A 22,630-nucleotide genomic window follows, 5' to 3' on the forward strand; every position below is an offset into this window, starting at 1 on the left:
TCGATCCGAGGGGCGGCGACAACATCGACCGAGACATACCCTTACATGACTTCTTTTTTTGTTGTGGGATTGTGTCTTGTTTCGATGCGATCGCGTCGGCCGTAGGCCGCGGCCCGCGACAAGCAGTTCAGCGATCTTCTCGGCCCAGTGGCCATGCAGCGGCATCAACGGGAGACACACCCTTAGCTTGTTCTTGTTCTTCGATGGATTGTGTCCATCTTTGATGCCGCAATCTCGGCGACCCGGTTCCATCGGGTCGGGGATTTCGTTAACAAAGGGGAGTAAAGCGATCTTCTCAACCGCGGCAGCGCCACATCATCTAGGATGTCCTCCACCATCATGCCCATGTTATCAGCGGCGACGAGACTCGATGCTGACATCGGTAGCCGATGGTGTTGCTATTGTTTCATCGTCGGCAGGCGGTGGAGACGAGGCGATATTGTTCTCCTCTTTTTCACGAAGTCTCTTTCGAATATGGCCCGTCTTGGAATGGCCACCCCGATAATATCGTCATCGTCAAATTCCAGCGGCTCGTCCGATCCGGGTGGTTCATTTCTTTGGAGGGGCCGGCACGATCGATTGTGAGCGTCCTTCCGATTGCCTCGACACGGCGACAAGCGAGAAACTTCGGTCGTCAATATCGGCACGCACTGCGTAAGAGTTGCGATGACATCTTAAGCTAAGGTAGTCGATTGGGGTGCCACGGTCGGAAAAATGCCATGGTCGGTGCCACAATTGGGGGATTGTCGTTGTCGTGGTAGAGGGTTGTTGCGATATGGCGGGGTGGAGGAGTGCTTCTCGGGTCGAGAATGCGTGTGCGCGTGGTGGGGTGGAAGTAGGAGAGCGGCGTTGAGCACGCACTGCTGACAGGCGCCCTCTCATCACGTCTTCGAGCAAGTGGTTCCGAGCAATAGCATCCATCCGTCGGTTGGCCCCAACAAATATCTTCTTCTCGGAACCCTCGATAACGTATACACAATTTCGGACATTCGGTTTAAACTATAACAACTATATTTAAAGCGAGGTTTTTATATATTAAACATTATAGAATATATTTAAGCGGAGAACAAAAATATTTACACCTTTTATGAATAAATTTTTAAACTATACATCATAAAGTTAAGCGCTAAATAAAATGGTTAAACATTAAAGACTTACATTAAACATTGTACATGATTTATTACCTCTTTTCGTTTCGGCGATGACAAAGTGGTTTCTCACAGTCGCTTGCTTCTTGTAACTACTTTCACCGTAACACGGACATCCTTGGGATCTTGCGAAAAGCGGACTTTCTTTCCCGTTCGGTCGATCTCGTGAAAACCATCACGTTAAGCGCGCCAAAGCACCCTATAATATATCCTGTGTTGGTCTTCTTCCGGGCGCATCTATCTTGCACTCGGCGTGCGTGTGGAATGTCCTCCATCGACCGCATGTGCGTCGCTGCGCCCAGTCGCGTATCGCCCCATGGCGGGTAGATCATCGACATAATCAGCGATCCGGTTCGGAATCGAGTATGATGTATTTGGGAAGAGGGGCTGTATCCATGAGGTCGACATCGGGAGTTTGACAAAAATTATCTTCTTTCCCTCTCAGTCGAACAAGTTGCACAAGAGTGCTCTTGATGGAGTCTCGTGTCTCTCGTAGGTTTTTTTGATAAATACCGCCCTTGAGCCGGCGGGTCTTCTTCTTACGAAAGCACGATTGCGTCATCGCCATACGCAGAGACCAGAACGAGGGGCCACATCCTGAGGCTGAAAGCTCGGTGAGCTTTTCCCGATCCACGAATTTATTGGTGCGGCCGTCGTACCTTTGTAGTAGAGAATCAAGAAGGGCCCTCTCTTGGTATATAGCTTCAGCTCGATGAATCTTTGCAAGCGTTGTCCTTCGGATGATCTCCCGGTGTCGAGGGGTCATGTTATCTTTCAATTTCACTAAGGTCTCCCACTACCGGGTGTCAAATAGCATCGCCCATTAACTAGGTTAACCGCCATATTCACAAGCCTGCGACAATAACAACACATTCAATATGCAGTATTGCCAAATGTTTAAGCAGAAATATAAGATTTTAAACGGTAACCTTCAGTTCTTAAACAGAGATATCAATTGTTAAACAGAGACCTCGTTTATTAATCAGAGACAACAATACTTACACAAAAACAACAAAATTTAAACTGTAACATCTCATTTCTTAAACGTAAACCTCATTTGTAAAACTGCAACCATATCAAATGAAAGGGGAAATGCACATTATAAATATTACAAAAATCATAACAATCCAAATAAGTATTTCGATAGTGTATACAGACGAAAGCGCAAAACAACACAAAACCCTAGCCGAGAACTTATCCTGCAGACTAACAAAACCCCAGCCGAGAAATCCCCCTGCAGACTTCAATATCTTCCAACAAAAACAGGAGCACAATACGAAACCGAAAAATCTTTCTTTATAACAGAATAGTTACCATAAAACCATACTCAATACCTTAGATTGCAAACTGATGAAATGCCAACTACTTGCGCGAGACTTCTCCTTCGAGATCTGGGTGGAAAGGGAAAAAGTTGCAATTCTGAGAGTTGCGCCGGTAGAGACAACTTGAGCGGCGGAAAATGGAAAAAGCGAAGAGCGAGTTGAGAAAAAAACTCGATGCTGGCTCGATGAAATTACTCTCTTGGGGTTACCATCACGGAAAACCCCTCACTTCCTCTCATCTGCCTCGAAATGGGCTGCGATCACGACTCCCCATGCAAGGGCATTTTCGTCCATAAAATTTGAAAATCACTCCGTTGACATCCGTTACATGCTTTGGGGGGTTGAAAAACATGGAATTAAAAAGGAAGGGGTTTTTGGGGAGTGCAAAACTAACGGGGTGTTTTTGGCAATATGGCAAACTTAGGGGGAGTTTTTGGCAATTTCCACTTTATTATATTTATTATATATATATATATATATTTGCCTCATGATTTGTATTTGTGGTTGATTTTGGGATTAAGATCGCCTCAACATCTACGTTCCGGCTGATCTTGAGATTTAAAAATTTTTAGATCGCCTTGAGATCTGTGCTCTCTTCTGATCTTGGAATTTGTGTATTTAGATCACATCAAAATATGTGTTCTCGGTTGATTCTGAGATTTGAATATTTTTTAGATCATCTGGAGATCTGTGCTCTTGACCAATCTAGGCATTTGAATATTTTTGGATCACCTCGAGATTGGTGCTTTTGGCTAATCTTAGGATTTTGGATATTTTGAATTGCCTAGAAATATGTGTTCTTGGCTAATTCGAATATTTGAATATTTTTCGATCATCTCGAGATTTGTGCTCTTGACTGATCTAGGAATTTGAACATTTTTGGATCGCCTCGAGATCGGTGCTCTAGGCTGATCTTGGGATTTTAATATTTAGATCGTCTCAAAATATGTATTCTTGAGTGATCTTGAATATATCCAAATATTATGAAATTTATTTATCTTATCCACATGTTGTCCTAATTCAATTATGATTGGGTCATATGTGGTTTTAAAATTTTAATTTGATTTGAATTAGGACATGCAAAAAAAAATTTATATAAACAGAACCTAAGTTAGTATGTCAAAACCCCTTGGATGTAGGGTTTTTGATTTTTCTTTTATAACGAGTTTTCTGTTTTTGTTCAAGAATAAGAAATTGGGAATTTATTTTATTCTTCTGTTGTGTTATTTATAGCATGTTCCATAAATTGTTGTGTTTTATTATTCTGTTGTGTTATTCACTTTGTTTGAATATGTTTCGTTTATTTCTGATTTATTTCTTGGCATAACATGAAATTTCTTATTTCTTATCATAGCATGTTATTGTTGTGTTGTTTATAACCATCTTCATAGCATGCTCTTTCATTGTTGTTTTTTATCATTGATTTCCTTATGTACTGATAGAATGATCTAGACTGTTTAAATGTTGTTGTCCCCAGAGATCTTCATGATATTCAGTGAATACCTTTCAATCTAATTATATTCTGCTGCTTTACCTTTGCGTTATTCATAAATGATTTTTGTTCTATTTTTAGGGATTTTGTTTATAACATGTTTCGTTTATTTCTGATTTATTTCTAGGCATAACATGCAATTTCTTATTCTTTATCATAGCCTGTTATTGTTTTGTTGTTTGTATACTTACCCAGATTGATAATTTGAACGATGGTTTATAGTTCCTATAAAGTCACTGGTTCGACTTGCCATTGGTTTTGAGTCCTAGCCTGGTCCAGTAACTTCATACCTTTGGTACAGAGAACATTGCACTTTGATTTGGAGAACACAAACCTAAGTTCCTATGTCAAAACCCCTTGGATGCAGGGTTTCTGATTTTTCTTTTATAACGAGTTTTCTGCTTTTGTTCAAGAATAAAAAATCGGGAATTTATTTTATTCTTCTGTTGCGTTATTCATAGCATATTCCATAAATTGTTGTGTTTTATTATTCTGTTGTGTTCTTCACTTTGTTTGTATATGTTTCGTTTGTTTCTGATTTATTTCTTATCATAGCATGTTATTGTTGTGTTGTTTATGACCATCTTCATAGCATGTTCTTTCATTGTTGTTTTTTATCATTGATTTCCTTATGTACTGCTAGCATGATCTGGATTGTTTAAATGTTGTTGTTTCCAGAGATCTTCATGATATTCAGTGAATACCTTTCAATCTAATTATTTTCTACTGCTTTACCTTTGCGTTATTCATAAATGATTTTGTTCTGTTTTTGGGGATTTGTTTATATATGTTTCGTTCATTTCTGATTTATTTCTCGGCATAATATGCAATTTCTTAACTGGTGTGTACCAAATTCAGTTAGTAGTTGCATGTTCATATCAATAACGTTATCCTTAATTATGTAGATGGATAGCTGGATTGTTAATGACCGTGTAAAGCTGTTGGTTGCCGCGATCATTATCGTTGTTGTGGTTGTTGCCTGCCTAATTGAGGATATGCATGTTTCTAGGCATGGGAGAAGTAAGAATCTGTCCATGTTTCAAGACTTGAGTAGGAAAAAACGTATGGAGCGTATTTTAAGGAGTGGTCGTGACTATTACGTAAGCTATCTTAGGATGGATGTAGGTCCTTTTATGCATCTAGCATCGATCATGTGTGGCAAGCACCTCCTTCAGGACACATGGCATATATCTATCGAGGAATAGTTAGCCATGTTCTTGCATATTGTTGGTCACAATACGAAAAATAGGTCCATGAGAATTGAGTTTGTTCAATCTGGGGAAATGATTAGTCGATATTTTAATTGTGTGCTCAGAGCTGTTTGTGCCATTCGAGATGATTTTATACATTCCCCTAGCTCCAATTGTCACTCAGAAATTGAATGTAACCCCAATTGGTATCCATTTTTTCAAAGTAAGTAAATTTGGCATATAACATAAATTTAATAGTTTCCCATTAATCATTCGTTCCATGTTCCTTCATATACTTTTCTCATGTAGGACTATATAGGATTGTTAGATGGGATGCATATTGATGCGTCCATCCCCCCTCAAGAAATACCTCGGTTTCGTGGTCGTAAAGGCCCAACCTATAATGTGTTGGCTAAAGTGAACCCTGATTTGTAATTCACTTACATGTTTGTGGGTTGGGAGGGATTAGCGAATGACTTCACTATTCTAAAAGATGCACTAGCAAGACCACAACCCAAAGGATTAAAATTGATAGAAGGCAGGAAACCGAATATTAGTGAATTAAAATATTACAAGAACGAACACTTGACATGTGTCATTATTGTAGGGAAATATTATCTTGTAGACGTCGGTTATAACACTATGCAAGGGTTCATAGCACCATATCGAGGTGTTAGGTATCACTTGAAAAAACATAGTGGAAGGGCGCCAACAAATCTGAAGGAATTGTTCAACCTTCGACACTTGATGCTACGGTCTCATGTAGAGCACGCTTTCGCAATCTTGAAAAATCATTTCAAGATTCTTACATCACACCCTTTCTTCCCTTTCAGGACACAAGTTAAATTAGTTCTTGCATGTTGCATATTGCATAACTATATAGCAGGTGTCGACCCAAACGATATGCTGTTGCATGAAGGACGCATACAACATGATGAGCAAATCATGTCATCACAGCCCTAATCATAGCGAGAACAACGGGAAGAGAATTGGCAATGGATTGAACTTAGAGACAAGATAGCGAACGACATATGGATGATTTATAGTGGTTTTGTGTGATTATCACAAGATTGCTTTGTTAACTGTAGTACTGCGAACATCTTAATCATTGCCTGTTTGCTTTGGCTGCATTTTTTCCTGCATAGGTTTGTTTCGTTAGACTAGCATGTCTGGACTACATATTATCATTAAATTCTTCAGTTGTTCTTGAAGTGTTTTTTTTACTTGCCGATTATTTCCATGCTTCCCTTGTTATTTCAAGTTTTTTCGATGCTTTTACAGTTTCATAGTTTCTTTCCTTTTTCCATAATTCACTTGTTTTCTAGAATCCTAATTCCATGTTATGTTCATGTCATGACATAATCTAGTTTTACATATTCAATTGTCTTCTGCTATTACTGCCAATTTTTTTGAGTTTTCTGTATTACTCCTATTTGAAGACTGTTTCATTCTGTCTTCTGTTGTTTTCATGCTTGAGAGTGTCATAGATTCTTTTCTTTTTTCATGATTCACTTGTTTTCTGAATTCCTATTTCCATGTAAAGTTAGTGTCATGATATAATCTTGGTTACTATATACAATTTTCTATTATTAATCCCATTTTTATTCAATTTTGCAAGTGTTACGTTAGTGTTATGATATAATCAAATGGCAGTTTACAACCAAAAGATATAATCAAGCAACAGTTTCTTTTCTTTTTCCATGATTCACTTGTTTCATAATTTTTTTTTTCCATGGATACCTGCCTTCTTGTCCACATATTTCATTCGCTTTCATGATATGAATATGGATGTGTATGGTTCTACACAAGCAGCAATTTACACCAGATAGATATAAGAATCTTACATAATTACAATTTTCCAATAGAATTCCAGCTACTATGGAGGGCATTGAGCGTGCAACTAAGAAGTCATCATCAAAGGCTTATGGCAGCAAGCACGGTGCCCTTAATAAGCAATGGAAGGCTGAATATGATAGTTTCTTGATCCCATTTCTACAGGAACAAATAAGAAAAGGGCTGAAATGTGACAAATCATTCAAACTAGCAGCATTTGTCTTTGTTGTTGTCGCTGTCAATTCTAGGTTCAATGCTGAGTTCAGTGCCGAGAACATCAAAAATTATTATCAAACTTTGAAATCACGGTACACTAAGATAAAGAAAGTGAGAGATCTCAGTGGTGCAGGTTGGGATGATGCCACGAAGACCATCACCCTTGATCCCATGGTTGCTTTAACCTATGTTGAGGTAACATGGTCCAACTTTATTGGTAATATTAGAACGATAAAAGCATGTTTATATGTGTTCTTTGTTGTGTATGCCATTGTATTATAGGCCCACCTGGCAACGAAGCCTTTAATAAACAAACCAATTGAACATTATGAAGCATTGTGAGTTATATGTGGTGAGGACAATGCAACGGGCGCGTATGCGACTTTTGTGTTCGCTAATTTGGAGGATAACTCGGAACATGAAGGCAACAATATCAACAACTTTGATGAAGGACCAATAGAACAACCAAGAGATGATGATGCCGATGAGAACTCTGCCCCACCTGTTGTAAGCAACCCTGCCACATCATCTACCCCAAGGTCACAACGTTCAAGTAGGGGTTCAAAAAATCCTTCAATGATGGGTGATCTCATTGTTGTGGTGGGAGAAATGGCATCTGCCATTAAGAACCCCACCCACTGGACAGAGAGCTTCTAGGCGAAGGTTATGGAGGCTGATGGTTTTCAAAAGAAGGAACTTGTTCAGGTGTTTGATTTTCTACAGTTTCATGAGATTGAGGCAAGAGGATTCATAGTGAATGACATGGATCTGAGGAATGATTGGATTGAAAATTTTCTATCCAAGATGGATTGATTCAGCACATAATGCCTTGGCCTCACTTAACTGATCCCTGCTTCTAGTACCTAGTTATTTTAGTGCATGTTTGTGCATTTCATGCATCATGACTGACTCATGTTTAGAGATGGATGATCGTAGCATGGGACACCATGCTCTGATTGTATCCATGCATTCATGCATTTCTTATGTTTTGGTTTTCTGCATCTCATGTTGTTAGTGCCTGTGTCTTTCATGAACTTGTTGACATATGTATGTCTATCTGGACCTACTTATCTTTATGCTGCTTTGCATAGTTTGGATATATGTGTGCTTCTCACTAACATGCCTTTGTTTGTTTTTTTTTTCTTTTAGTGTTTGAATTTCAGGTGAAGATAGGATGACAATGATGAAATGCAATTTACGACATTGCACTGAGGCACAGTTCTATAATATGACACAAAAGCAAAAATTGGAGCACTGGCAGGGCAAAATGAGAGGCACTTCGATGCCAATCTTTTTGCAGCCATTGTGCATATGATTTGCTTCAATGTCAAGGTAGCATTAAATCACCGTTCTTGTTTCAATTGTTTGAATGTCGAGGTTTTTGTATGGGTTTTGTATTATTTTATTTTCAGCCTTTAAATGATTTTCCATGAGATTATTTGTGTTTAACCGATTTATACAAGTGTGGCTAGGCAATCAGGAGGCATAGAGTGCCACCGTTGCAACCATCTTGTATAGCTTTTGGCCCCTTCGGTTATTTTTTACAAGATAGAACATGTGCTGATGAATGTGCTTGTTGTCACTCTTGCTACTGCCTGAGCCATGCCAAGCTTTTCTTTCATCACTGCTTAGAAGAATTATAGAACAACATGAAGTTCAGGCTTGCAGGAAGGTATCGTCACTGTTAATATGAACATGCTAGCCTACCCCGGTATTTTTTTTTTGCTTAAGATGTTACCTATTTATTTCTGTTTTGTGCAAAATTTTTGTTTAAGAGGTGCTTGCTTCACTAGATGTCTTGGTTTGTTTGGGGGATGCTGGATGTTGTTTAAGCAATAATGGGAGTTTCTTTAAAAACTGTTGTATTACTCTAAAACTTGTTCTTGTACCTCATATACGGTGAAAATTATGTTTGAGTTTGAACTTCGAAGAGAGTTGTTTCTTGATCAATTTTGATTATGTCCTATCATATTTTGGTTTGTATCAACCCAAATATTCACCATGTGATGCAACTACTATTTGTTGAAGACAAGATAGATGATATGCTGTATTTGAGCATGTGGTTTATAAAGGTCTATCCTCTTTTATCCAGAATGTGATATTTTTGTGAATGTGATTTTTTTGTTCATTAGGTATGGAGGTGATTTAGACATCATGTCCCAGAGGGTGGCAGCATTAAATGGCTATTTGAAGGAGATTATGATGATATTGTTGATGGATGGCGATAAAAGTTGAAGAGAAGCTCAAACAGTGAACAAAAGTAAGCCTTGTTCATTGCTAAAGAAATGAGTTTTAAGAAGAGTATGATGATATTGTCTGCTAAACTTGTATTTGCTCATGATGAAATGCTATTACCATATGTATATTCATTGTGAAGTACTTTTCACATTCTAGCATTTTTCTTTGCTTAGGTGGTGAGATGCTGATCTTGTGTATAATATAGATTTATGTGGATGTTTAATTGTATACAAATATAATACAAAATAGGTGAGAAAACTTTGTTTATCACATTTAAAATTTTTGAGTTTTCAAATTTATTAATAAAAATGTAATAGGAAAAAACATAAAAAATAGGCCAAGGAAAACCAAAAAAGAGAGATCCACTCAAGATTTATAAATATATAATAAAAACCATTTTCAAGACCACAAATTGACCAAAAGGGATAGAAAAACCTAAGTCAGGAGTTCATCTAAAGAAAAGAAAACAAAAATAACTACTTAGTTTTGGGTGTAAGGAAAAGAAAACAAAATTAATGCAAAACTTGCAAATTTTAAATTAACCCAATTTATGCAATGTTTGTTATATTAATAAACTATTTAAAACATAATTTAATATTTAGTATTTAAGGGGTATATTTTAATTTTCATTTATCATTATAAGAATATAATTTTACATAAATAATTAATTAACATAAATATATGTTAGTAACCAACATTACATTTTAAAAGAATTTATAACTATTCTAACAAATATGAGGTAATCTTACCCCCTACCCGAAGTGGTGATCATAACCCTACTTCGGTGTTACCAAATACCAAGGAACTGTTGAAGTCAATTTTTCCAGATTCACTTCCACCATCCCAACAATTGAAGTGGTTACTGATGTGATAATTTCCCTACCAACCAAACACATGGAAGTAGAGACTCATAACTGAACTCCATACTCCCACCGAAGTAGTGTTTTCTGACTTTCATGTCACTCACTTCTGAACCGTCCTAAATACCCGTATACTATGATTTAGCCCTCCAACATCCCTCACTCGCGCATTAACAAATTAGAAACTCTACTTTTTCCCAAAATAAGAAATGCCAAAATTAATAAATTACTAATTTATAATTCAAACAAATTGACCAAATCTAAATATTTAAATTTTTTAAAAAAGAAATTTATATTAATTTTTTCTCAAATCCCAAGAATACCCTTTGACCAAAAAAACACACGCTTTGACCACATTCTTCTGGTCAAGCCCTTTCTCGCGTATCTCAAAACCCTTCAAAATTCTCTCGTGCTTCTTCGCTTCGATTCAAACCATCGATTGATGGCCTCTCGACTTCTTCTTCTTCTTCTTCTTCTTCTCGATCGCCATGTTCGCTGCTAAGAGAAGCTCATCAACCTCCTCTTCTCGGCCACAACGCCTCGATCGCCGAAACGCGAACAAGCACATCGAGTACGACGCCAGCACCTCCTTTGACGACTCACCTGCACTCCGTTCCTCTCGTTCTCTCGACCTCCCGGCGTACTCCAGCCAGAAGAGCTTCCGGATCGAGGGCTATGATGGTGAGGTTGATAAGCTTTACCGAGAACTAGGGCTCTCTGGACCTGATGATTTTGCTATCCCCGCTGCCGCCTGGGCTGCCCGCAAGGTTCGCTCCTTGAATTCCGCCGAGCAATCCTCTGGAGGATTGATTGTTGATGAGGAAAAGGATACCCCTCCGCCGATGGCGAGCTCTGGTGAGATTATTGATGATGGTATCAAGGACTCGGTGCTTGCTCCGCTTCCGTTTATGTCGGTCCTTGCTTCTGAATCAAAGGAGTCGGCTGGGGGTTTGGTGAGATCCTTTGCTCCAGAGTCAGAGCTGGGTGATGAAGGTATTGCGAAGAGAGACTACTTTGATTTAGAGGAGGAGGAGGAGGAGGTGGTGGAGGAGGAGGAGGAGGAGGGGATGGGAAGTGGTAGTTTGGAGGTAAGGTTGGGAGAGAGTATTGGCGATTTAACAGGATCAAGCTTAGTCTCACCTTCGAGCAGTTATGAGAACTCCAGAGAAATAGCTGATGATGGTATCAAGCGCTTGACGCTTCCTCCGCCTCCGTTTAGGTCGGTCCTTGCTTCTGAAATGATGGAGTCGACTTGGGATTTGGTGAGATCCTTCGCTGCAGAGGCTGAGCTTGGTGATGGAGGTGTTGTAAAGAGAAGTCACTTTGATTCAGAGGAGGAGGAGGAGGAGGCAGAAGAGGAGCAAGAGGAGGAGGTGGTGGAGGAGGAGCAGGAGGAGGAGGTGGAGGAGGAGGAAAGGGGAATTGGTGGTGTGGAGGTGAGGTTGGGAGAGACTATTAGGGATTTGGCAGAATCAAGCTCAGTCTCAACTTTGAACGGTTATGATCCATCAAGGACGACGGAGGCAAAAATGTTTGTGGTCTCACCAAATGGGAGGTTCAAGAGGAACATCACATCATGGATGCGTGGGCACCGGCTTGGTAGTGGCTCATTCGGGACGGTGTTTGAAGGAATAAGCAAGTGAGTTTTATCATATTTTCATATATTTTCTGATCTTCATCTTTGCTAATATTTCAATTTCACAAGTTTTGTTTTTGTGAGTGCATCTATCTTGCTAATGGTACAGTTTACTGTATCTTGGTTGAAAAATTCTCAGCTCTAGTGCAACTTAATCTATCAAAGAATTGCTTATCTAACTGAATCATAGTGTGCTGTTTTCCATGGCTAGAATTGGGAGTTTGTACAAGTTTTATGTTACTTCTATCATATCATCAATTTGACTAATATTGTGCCTGAGAAGAATGTCCTCAAATCTTATGTTGATAAGTGATTTACTGAACAAGTTCGGGATACAAGAACAGTTGATTGGATTGTGTTAGTTGATCCTTTTGTTAAATATTGTACCTTCATAGTGGATATTTTATGAAATGAAACTTTTGGCACTGTGGATGTACTGTGCAAGGTGCAAGGGTTTTGCCATCAACAGGATAAAACTTCTAAGCTTCTTTCACTAGCGAAAGCAAGGTTGATGCACTTTCTTAAATCCCTCAAGTTCACTCTCCATCCAATTAGATACCGAGCATTAGATGACATACAGAAATCAAGTTGTTCATGATGCCTATACAAATCCATTCAATCTGTATTCTAGTCATTTAGGGAAGTTGTTCTAGCTGTCACTATTTTTTTCTCTGCTTGCAAAGCTATAAAGAGGACATGTAACATGATTGATTTGGTGCTTTAAGGATGGCAATGAGGGATTTTATGTCTTACGATCTTATGAGAGTAGAATTAAAAGAAAATATTGAGAGATGTGTATTATGAAGTTATTCACTGAAATTTGATCAGTTAATTGCTTGTCTACTAATATATCTTTGGTTTCATGTATGTAAGTTTTATACTCTATTCTATATTCATTTCTACACTTGATCAGCTATTTTTTATGCTTCTGCATGACAGATTGTACATTTGTGTTGAGCTATTCTAGAGGAATACTTTGAATATGGTTATTTAAGATTTTCTCTCTAATAACTTATTTCCTGATTCTTTTGCCATTTGTAGTTCATGACTCTTCTTTGAAGTTTTTATGAATTGTTCATTGAGTCTTTAGTTTGTTGTCTTGGTTCATGAACAATTTTAGCTTTTCTGGTAGTTTGCGAAAATGATCAGAACTGCAACCTAACACATACTGTCTTTTATTTATCTATTTATCTATTTATTTATTCTTATACTATAAAGTAGCGCAACTCGTATCTTTAAGGCATGAAACTCGAATAGCATATAGTTCAGTACTTTCTTGGTATGAGTTATATTTATACAACATGATAAATGTCCATGTTTTGATGATTTTATACACTGATATAGCTTTTCTGTGTAGTGATGGTTTTTTCTTTGCTGTTAAAGAAGTGTCTTTGCTTGACCAAGGAAATAATGCAAAGCAATGCATTCTGCAGCTTGAGCAGGTGTTGTTTGCTTCCTTATCATCTTATCTGTCATGATAGATTTTTTTATAAATGAGTACTTGTCCATTAAGATACTTAAAACTTATTTCTTGTTTCTATGTTTCATTTTTATTCATAACCAAAATTGATTGACCTATCAAATTCCATATCTTTTTTTTTGATGATTGTTCTCTTGTATTGAACTTATACTTTTCAGGAGATCGCCCTCTTAAGTCAGTTCGAACATGACAACATTGTTCAGTATGTTGGAACCGACAAGGTATCTTTATACTGTTTCCCCATCAGCTCCGAGCAGCTAATTTTCTTTTAGTACAAAATTCTTTATTTATTTATTTATTTTTTTTCCTATCTACTCTTTTTTGAAATTTCTTTCTTTTAGGTGAAATTAACTTAAAATTGCAGAATTTTTACCTTTTAAAATATTGGAATTGATTTTACCTATTTGGTATCCTGTTATGCTATATCTTTTTCTTGATCCTTTTCAGTATGAGTAGATATACTGATTTATTGAACCTGGAAAGATCAATACTTTTTGTAACTGTTAACTAAAATGTAATAAAGCTCATTTGCTCCAGAATATTAGCCAATATAATCTTGCTTCTTTGTGTTTCTATGTGATTGGCGGCAAATGCTTAGCACTGTACTCATCACAATACTTCTCAATGATTCTCATTGAGGAATGTGTTTACTGAAAATAAAAAACAAAAACTGTGTGAGCATATAAGAGGAAATAGGTAAACTTGTTATGCTTCTAACATTTTTCCAGTTTATCAAACTAATTGTGATTGATCAAGCTGAATTATACATTTTGATAACGAGCACTCACCATGATGCAGCTAGATTATTGTCATAATCTGGAAATTGATTCTTTAAGAGAACCTAAAATTTTGGGAGCCATACAAACTTATTTCTTAATCATTTTTATTAAATAACCCGTGTATGCTATAAACCATAGCATATTTCATTGTTTATTCTTGATTGCCTCTATCTCTATTATTAGTTTTGGTATGACTAACTGATGGAGAACATGGGCCGCTGTTACTATTTGACATAGTTTAGCATTAGAAGTTATTTAAGAAGTAAAATCATGTGCTTGGATGTTTTGGGTAGTTCGGTAATTTCAGTTTCTGGGTTGCATTAAGTGTGGCAAATCTAATATTTTATTTTGAATTTTATCATACATTGATTTTATCAATTAGTCTAGAAGTCTATATAGTTTTAGTATAAGTAAGTCTTCTTCCTATTTGCAGTTAAATTTTGCTTAAATCTCTATAAAAGGAGAGTGACTCTTCTTAGGAAATCAGCCAATGATCGAATTATTATGAGGTGTTTTTGCTTGATGCTATATTTTGAGGTGTGATTGCCTTTCCTCTTTCAAAGTGTGATTGCTTAGATTCCCTTAGTGTGATTGCCTAGATTCTCTAGGTGTGATTATGTAGCTCACCTTGCATTAGTTTGGTATCAAGAGCCAGCATAATATTTACTTGCACAGGAAGAGCATATTGAAAGAAGTTAAATGATCTTCAGGTGATGAGATCTTCAACTTGATGAGATTCAGTGAAACTTAAATGTGAAGGTGATGGTGAAGTGCAAATTGAGGGGTGGGATCTCCAAGAGTGGGAAATCTGGTGGTTAAGGAGCCCATCCTTGATCCTTGTTTAGTCGGGGGTGATTGAGTGAGAGATCGGGGAGAGAGCAACCACTTCTTTGGATTTAAGGAAGTGGGGGAAGTGCTCACTTTTCCTACTTTAGTGAAAAATTATGTAGTCAATTTAGTTAAAAATAATGGGAAGTGTTGATATGAGGAAGTGTCACTTTCTCACCACATGGCAAATAAACATTTGACGTGGGGGATGTCAACCCACGTTAGTGACTTCCTTCCCATTTCAGGGCAAATGAATGCACCCTATAAGTGAGCCAAATCTGATAGGGTTGTTCTCAATTTTATCATATGTTGAAATTTATCAATAATCCTATAGGTCTAGATAAATGTTAATTTAAATAAGTCTTCTTCCTATTTAATGTCAAACTTTGCTCTAGTAAATTTACAAATTTCTATGAAAAGAGAGGTGAGTCTTCTTAGGAAATTAGCTAAATGAATTATCATGAAGTTTTGTAGCTTAATGCTATATTATAAGGTGTCATTGCCTTTCTTTCTTCTAAGTGTGATTGCTCAGATTCCCTAGATGTGATTGCCTAACTTGCCCTGCACGACTAATTTATTATGCACTAGTGTCATTCTTATACAGTCAGCACAGACATATTCCTCTTTCTTTTCAAGGCTCCCTTAATTACTATTCATGATGTTTCTTTACTTTGTTAAACAAAAGCTTGGTTTATTTTGCAGGAAGAAGCAAAGTTATACATCTTCCTTGAACTAGCCACTCAAGGCTCTCTGGCTTCTTTGTATCAGAAGTATCACCTGCAAGATTCCCAAGTCTCTGCATATACAAGACAGATTTTGAATGGCTTAAGCTATCTTCATGATCGAAATGTGGTTCACAGGTTAGACACTGCTTCAGTTATAGTATGCTTTCTTTCATCATCAGGGATTGGGATGAGTGTAGCTTATTTGTGATGCCATAGATTAAATTTGAATTTGTTTCTTCATGCTTTTATTTTATGGCAAACATCTTTCTACTGAGGCAAAATGTATGCTCTCAAAGTTTCCCTCTGATGGTCTGGGAGCTAATGATAACTGATCAAAAGTTATATGTTTATATATGTATTTCTTTTTTTCCCCTGCTATAGAATAATCAAACATTTTATGTTATATTTGAAGTTCATAGGTTTGTTTATATAATGTTTTGATGATTAAGAACTAAGCCCTTGCTTACCCTGCCAGAGATATTAAATGTGCCAACATATTGGTTGATTCCCAAGGTACTGTCAAACTTGCAGATTTTGGACTGGCAAAGGAGGTTTGCTTTCTTTACCACTTTTATGTTCCATGTCTTTGAGTAATTAGTTAAAAGATGGCACATGTTTCTTAATTTGTGGAATTTATGCAATTGCAGATAACAAAGTTGGATGTGTTGAAATCTTGCAAAGGAAGCGCATATTGGATGGCTCCAGAGGTCAGTGTTTATATATTTATTTTTGAGTTTGGAATTATTTTTGTCTTGATTTATGATGTAAATCTGAGTATTTTCATCTCTGAGAATGGATTTTTGATATCATTAGTTTGTTACTGTCATGATGTGCAGTTATAAATTTATAATCAATTACTTGAAGAATGGGCATCCTTCATGTTGGATGATTGTGAAATATCCATTTTCAAAATTCTAATGAACAAATTTAACAATCATGCTCCACCCCAACTCTTTGGAGTTGACATTAGGAGTTCTCTTTTGTCTTTCTCCTAAAGACTGCAAGTATGACTTCCTCAAGTCTTATAATTTCCCCGATCATTTCTTGCTGTGTTGAACTGCCCCCAAAGTTTTCATGTTTCATGTCCATGCGTCATTTGCTGCCTTCTTTTTTTTTTTTCAATTTATCCGCATAGGTTTGTCAGGGATACACCATGTTGCTTCACCTATAGCTGTCATCCGAAGAAGACAGCAAATCACATGATTAATCTGCTATATGCTAGCGATTTTTCTGGAAGATAATAGTGATCTATAAGTCCAACCCAAAACAAAAAGCAAGCTTTGAGTTGCAAAATAGCTTGCATATGTTTGACAATCAGTTAAGGTTCATCACATCGGACTCTGTGGTTTGCTTCATGACCAAAAGTCTTGTTCAAACTTGTTGACTCATTTGAGCACTTTTGATGACATTGATGACAATTATTTTTTTTTTAACTGACTTCACGTGAATTTTTGTTTTTTGATTTCTATTTTTTGTGGAACACAGTTTATATATAAATCTGAAACCTTTTTAACTGTAAAATTGTTCACTTTCAGGTAGTTAATCCTAAAAGAGCATATGGACCTGCAGCTGATATATGGAGTCTTGGTTGCACGGTTTTGGAGATGTTAACTCGTCAAGTTCCCTATCCTAATTTAGAATGGGTGAGCTTCTTCCTACTTGTTGAAAACTTAATTGCTGGATTCTGTGGAACTGTTTTTATTCCAGTGGTACTATGGGAAGCATCATGTATGTTTTTCATATTCTGAAGAGTTAGTAAATGCATGTAAAGGTAATGCAGACAACAATCTCACTACTTAGTCATGCTCATGGACAATCTTGGGTTGGTCTGGTTTAACCCTGCCTGAGGAACATAACTTCAGAAAAATTGGAAGACCTTAGGGTGGCTTCTCTTGGAGAGTTAACTGGCTGATCTACCTAGGCTTATCTGGAAATTTAAGCTAACACTCGGCTTCCATGGCTTAAGTAAACAGGAGTACATCCTAGAACTGGTAACAGCCTGATGACAGTTATTTGTGTTATCTTATAAACAAACCAGAGCATAATTATAAACCATTTTCAATTGAAATTTGATGCATCAACAAGAAATAGTCTGATGGCTTGGAGTAAAATTCTTTTGTAAAACAAATTAGTTGAGCTTGCATAGAAATTTATTGTGGCAGATAAGTTGAAACTCCTAGTATGATTGATTTATAAAGAAACACTGAATGAAGGAATTACAATGAATAGTTTCAAATTAAACATTCTATGGGTTATTTGGGTTTCTCTTCTTAGGTTTTTACATACTTTGTAAAATTGTAATATGCCACTTGTAACCAAGCTTCCTTGTAAAACATAATAGCTGCTTTGAGTTTAGAGTGCCTGGATCTCATCTTAGTCTTTTGCATGTTATAAAGTAGTCCTTCGGGGGGAACATTGTTCACACTCATCTTTACTAGGAGAGCCACCCTTTTTGTGTTACTCTGTGAACTTGGAGAATATATACAATTAGTTTCAATATTTGGATTTATCTTCTCTGGTTTCATACAGGCTAGATCAGCTTTTAGTGTGAACAATTCAGAGGATTGACCTACTTGATCAGGAAAACTAAATTCATTCATTTATAGCTTTATGATTACTAGTTACTTGTCTTGATTGAGTTTTTGGCAGTAGAATGAATGGATTTAGTTATCTAGTGATGAATCAGCCATTCTACTAATTACCTCAGCATGTCATTGCTGCATTTGGCCGTGACTTTATTCTGCAAATCAAGTAGCCAAATATTTAGAATGCTTAGGTTCTCTAGGGCTCTCTACCTTTTTCATTCTCATTTTCATTTACTTGATTATATTAGACAAGAACTACTGACTCACAGCACTATATAATGTTTTCTTTCTCGAAATAGCTAATATGTCACTTCGGCATGTACTTAATGATCTCGGAATTTGCAGACACATGCTTTTTATAAGATTGGCCGGGGGGAACCACCACCCTTACCCAATACCCTATCACTTGATGCCCGTGATTTCATCCAAAGATGTGTACAAGTTAACCCTTATCATCGTCCCACGGCTTCTCAACTCTCGGAGCACCAATTTGTCAGAAGGTCAATGTCCACATCTACAAGCCCTAATAATTCTTTTCGCGATTGCAACAGACATGGCTAGGTTTTTCTTTAGCACACTCCACCATGAAATCAGGTAAAACTTAGAATCTCTCTATTGATAACCTAGCTTAAACAATCAAATTAACTATCCGGTATACTTTTGCAGTTTCCTTTGAATTTTGAAATTATCTGCTTGTATTTGTTTGGCAAGATTAGTGTTTTTAGTTCCAATTGTTTGTCTCTGATCAGTCTCCTATGTCTTTGAATCAGTGGTGGTGTTCGAATGAATGTTTGATCACGGTGTTAGACGTGGGTTGTTTTTTTTGACCCTTCGGTAGCATTCTTTCAGGTATGGTTTATGTTCTACCATGTTTTTGTTATCTTCAAGTGAAAAATGTCTTGGTGATGATATTCTGCTTTGTTCTCATATAAAATGAATTCAATTTGTGCTATAATATAATCAAATTAAGGGTTTATCTATTTATTTTTTACAGAGTTTTATAAAAGGTAGACCTTGGTTGGTTTAGTATTAATAATTTTTTTCTAAAAAAAAAAATTATTAGTAAATATATTTATTTAAATAATTAAATCTTTTAAAGAAATGTTTTTATGGTGTGTGGTTGGCCTGGTATAGCATCAACAAGAAGCTCAGGCAACTATGAAAAAAAAAATGTACACATTAGTCTAGTATCTTGCTTTAATTAAGACCTTCCTCTAGTTGCTTAGAATATTGTTCATATTGCTTAAAGTTTTGCTCTGACTGCTTAACACTTATTTGTGATTGTTCTTTTGTCCTATTTATATGTAGGTCAGTGAAGGGTAAACAAACTCAAAAAGAAATCTAAACACTTGTCAGATGAATTTTTGAGTACTTGAATTTGCTGGTAGATGCTAAAAAGATCCTTTGCTTACTCAAATCTAGCAATGTTGTGTGAGATCAAATTTTTTTTTTTAATATATATATATATATATATATATATTTTTGAGAAATATGGTTAAATTATAGGATTCATACTTTTAATTTTTTAATTGGGAGTGGAATAAATTATCAACTCTCTTGTTGTAGTTGTAGTAGTGGTAATGATGTTAGTAATTTTGTCATAGGATGATTTGGACCTTTAATTTATGAATTGGGAGGAGAACAAATTACCGACTTTCTTGTTGTAGTGATGATGACATTTGTAATTTTGTATGCTGATAAAAAAATGTTATATATAAAAAAATTTTAAAAACCCAATTTAATATCCAAAACCTAGTGGTTAAATTTGTCACTGTTTGTGCAAATAATAGTTTTCAGTTTTAACCTATTATTTTAATTTATTCGAGATTTATATCATAAACTAAAAAGCATTGATCACTGCACACTAAAAAGCATTGATCACCTATTATTTTAATTTATTTGAGATTTATTTTAATTACTTGATTCACACATTGCTTATCTCTATTTCTTATATTTTGTTTCTTTTGACAGGAATCAGAGAAATACATACAATTTAATAACCAAAAATAAAAATTCATATTACATGAAAATTAATTACATACATTAGAGAGCTAGATGTGCACATTATATATAAATCTTGTTTAGTGAAACCCTAACTAAACTCACAAAGTGAGGAACATCATTGAAGCTAAAATCCAAAACGTTTTTAATTGAATCCAAAATTTCATTAATTTCATTTCTTTTGCGCTTTTGAGAAACTTCTCTCATTGCACTTTGTGATCTCCTTGATGCATCCATAGCTACATCCATGGCCTCCACCTGTAAATTAATTAATTAATTAATTAATCATCATTATTTATAATAATTAATTAATTAATATTATTACTCAATTATTATTATATATAAAAGGGATGTTGCTAATCTTACAGTGTTGAGAAGATCTTTTAAAGCAAAGGGATTAGAATTGATGTATTTCAGATGTTCTACTGATGAAGTCATCTTTCTCTCTTCCCTTATCTTCATGCTTTTAAATTCTACAAAATAAAACACAAAATTATTTCAATTCAGTTCACACATGAAGAATAAATAATATTTTATATAATTAATTAATTAGTTTTATAAAATCACCTTGTATATTGTAGACAATTCTGAATTGAGAGACCTCCATGCATTTAAAAGCAAGTGCAGATAGTTCAGCTCTCTTGTGCTTTTCACCGATCTCACCACATAACCTTCATTCATTAATTAAATTAGTTTACACTTGATTAACTAATACCATGCAATAACAGATAATTAATTGCTAAATTAGACATATTGAGACTAAAATTAGTTGATCATATGACTTACTTAAATAGGGTTGAAGCACTCTTGTAAATTTGATATATTTTGAGTTTTTCTAATTGTGAAGAGCCTTTGGGTTGATCAATTTCTGACAAGTAAGCACCATGGAGGTACTTGAGCCCTGCATTGAAATATATCTCACTAATCTCCACAGCACTTATTTGACCCTACAAATCATATACATACACATAAAATATGAATAAAAAAAAATAAATTCAAGGATTAAACAATAAAGTATTTTATATATGTGGATGAAAATTTAATAAAATATTTCAGAATATTAACAATAATTAATTACATAAAGTTAATGACAGAACAAACCATCAAGTGGCGAGCTGATCTTTGTAGGTCATTAGCTTCCTTTATGAGACTTTGTTTTGCCATAGCAACTCCAAAATTAGTAAAAAGTGTTTCTAATTCTAAGCACATGAGAGTTAATGGGTTTTTTTTTTATTTATATATGGAGTTTAATAATCCTATTCTTATTAGGATTCACTTTAATACCTAATCCTACTCTTATTAGGATTTAGTCAATGAATATTTGATTATAAACTTTTTTTTGTTTGATAAAATTGATTATAAATTAACTTTGATTAGAAATAGAACTTTTAAATATTATTTAACTCAATTCCTTTCTTTTGGGATTTTGTTTTTTTGTGTTATCTTCTGGCTTGATTGCGTAAATATAACTATATTATTCTTATTTATATTTAAATTTAAATTTTTTTAAAAGGGTATATATGTGAAAAGGTTCTTTTAGATATTTACACAAAATTTTCCTTCTCTACAATATTCAATTTTAAATTTATTAATTTTTATTAATATTAATAGAATTTTATTCTTGCTTCCGAGCAGAAATTATTATGATTTAAATTATATCATTAATACACCATTTAACTTATAGTATAAAGTTTTTCTCACAATATTATTCCGCTCTAGATACTTAAATAAATTTTATGTTTTATCATGTATGCATGTGTAAAAAAGTGTATATATTAAAAAACTCAAGTGGCTTATTTATTTATTTTTTTTAAATAATTACAGATTTTTTTTAGATTTTCCTAAATTTGGAAATAATTTTTTTTGAAAAATATTAGAAAAAATTATATATATATATATATATATATATATTACTTTTTGCCTTAGGGTTGAATGTTGCATTTTGAAATTTTGTAATATTATTTCCTAAAAAGAAATTGTATTAAATTCTGGTTTATTTACAAAATTACCAACTGTTTTACATGTGCGCATGATCCTTATCTTTCAATTATGGTAAAGGAAAGTTTTTTAAGGGTATATCTCCAAAATTAGAGGTTTTTCGATAATTAAAAAAAAAAATAAAAGAGGGTTAAATTGAAAAAAGCCCTGCAATTTTTTATTCTAATATTGTACATTTAAATCTAAAAGTTAGATTAAGATAAAATTTAAAATGATAACAAAAAAAAAATATTTACTTCAAACTTTGGCAGGTTGTTTAAACAAATACTTGCTATGTTGCATTCCTCCATGTTTCCCTA

General features: G+C 35.2%; 2 protein-coding genes across 2 annotated transcripts; one reads left to right on the forward strand and one right to left on the reverse strand.

Annotated features, from left to right (window-relative positions):
- The first annotated feature begins 10,650 nt into the window (after positions 1 to 10,650).
- Positions 10,651 to 20,024, forward strand: LOC120263554 (mitogen-activated protein kinase kinase kinase 1-like). The gene is made up of 10 exons (XM_039271506.1): positions 10,651 to 11,938; positions 13,293 to 13,377; positions 13,574 to 13,636; positions 15,725 to 15,882; positions 16,223 to 16,298; positions 16,395 to 16,454; positions 17,283 to 17,390; positions 18,678 to 18,926; positions 19,103 to 19,181; positions 19,641 to 20,024. The coding sequence occupies exons 1-8, from the start codon at positions 10,788 to 10,790 to the stop codon at positions 18,891 to 18,893; spliced, it is 1,917 nt and encodes a 638-aa protein (XP_039127440.1). The 5' UTR covers positions 10,651 to 10,787; the 3' UTR covers positions 18,894 to 18,926; positions 19,103 to 19,181; positions 19,641 to 20,024.
- On the reverse strand, positions 19,426 to 21,546 carry LOC120263063 (cysteine-tryptophan domain-containing zinc finger protein 3-like). Its single transcript, XM_039270984.1, has 6 exons — positions 21,435 to 21,546; positions 21,120 to 21,280; positions 20,901 to 21,004; positions 20,700 to 20,806; positions 20,439 to 20,591; positions 19,426 to 19,488 (listed from the first exon to the last, which is right to left on the reverse strand). Exons 1-6 carry the CDS (start codon positions 21,540 to 21,542, stop codon positions 19,426 to 19,428), a joined length of 696 nt encoding a protein of 231 aa, XP_039126918.1. The 5' UTR covers positions 21,543 to 21,546.
- Positions 21,547 to 22,630: the final 1,084 nt, after the last annotated feature.

This window comes from Dioscorea cayenensis, chromosome 6 (assembly GCF_009730915.1).
Source record: "Dioscorea cayenensis subsp. rotundata cultivar TDr96_F1 chromosome 6, TDr96_F1_v2_PseudoChromosome.rev07_lg8_w22 25.fasta, whole genome shotgun sequence".
In the NCBI taxonomy this organism is placed as follows: domain Eukaryota; kingdom Viridiplantae; phylum Streptophyta; class Magnoliopsida; order Dioscoreales; family Dioscoreaceae; genus Dioscorea; species Dioscorea cayenensis.

What these genes read in the sequence shown, in the direction of transcription:
- LOC120263554 (XM_039271506.1), top strand. Translation starts at nt 10,788, where the DNA reads ATGTTCGCTGCTAAGAGAAGCTCATCAACCTCCTCTTCTCGGCCACAA. An exon ending in GTGTTTGAAGGAATAAGCAA is followed by an intron (nt 11,939 to 13,292) that starts GTGAGTTTTATC and finishes TTTTCTGTGTAG; the next exon opens with TGATGGTTTTTTCTTTGCTG. An exon ending in GCATTCTGCAGCTTGAGCAG is followed by an intron (nt 13,378 to 13,573) that starts GTGTTGTTTGCT and finishes TATACTTTTCAG; the next exon opens with GAGATCGCCCTCTTAAGTCA.
- LOC120263063 (XM_039270984.1), bottom strand. Translation starts at nt 21,542, where the DNA reads ATGTGCTTAGAATTAGAAACACTTTTTACTAATTTTGGAGTTGCTATG. An exon ending in GATCAGCTCGCCACTTGATG is followed by an intron (nt 21,281 to 21,434) that starts GTTTGTTCTGTC and finishes TATGATTTGTAG; the next exon opens with GGTCAAATAAGTGCTGTGGA. An exon ending in AGTGCTTCAACCCTATTTAA is followed by an intron (nt 21,005 to 21,119) that starts GTAAGTCATATG and finishes TAATGAATGAAG; the next exon opens with GTTATGTGGTGAGATCGGTG.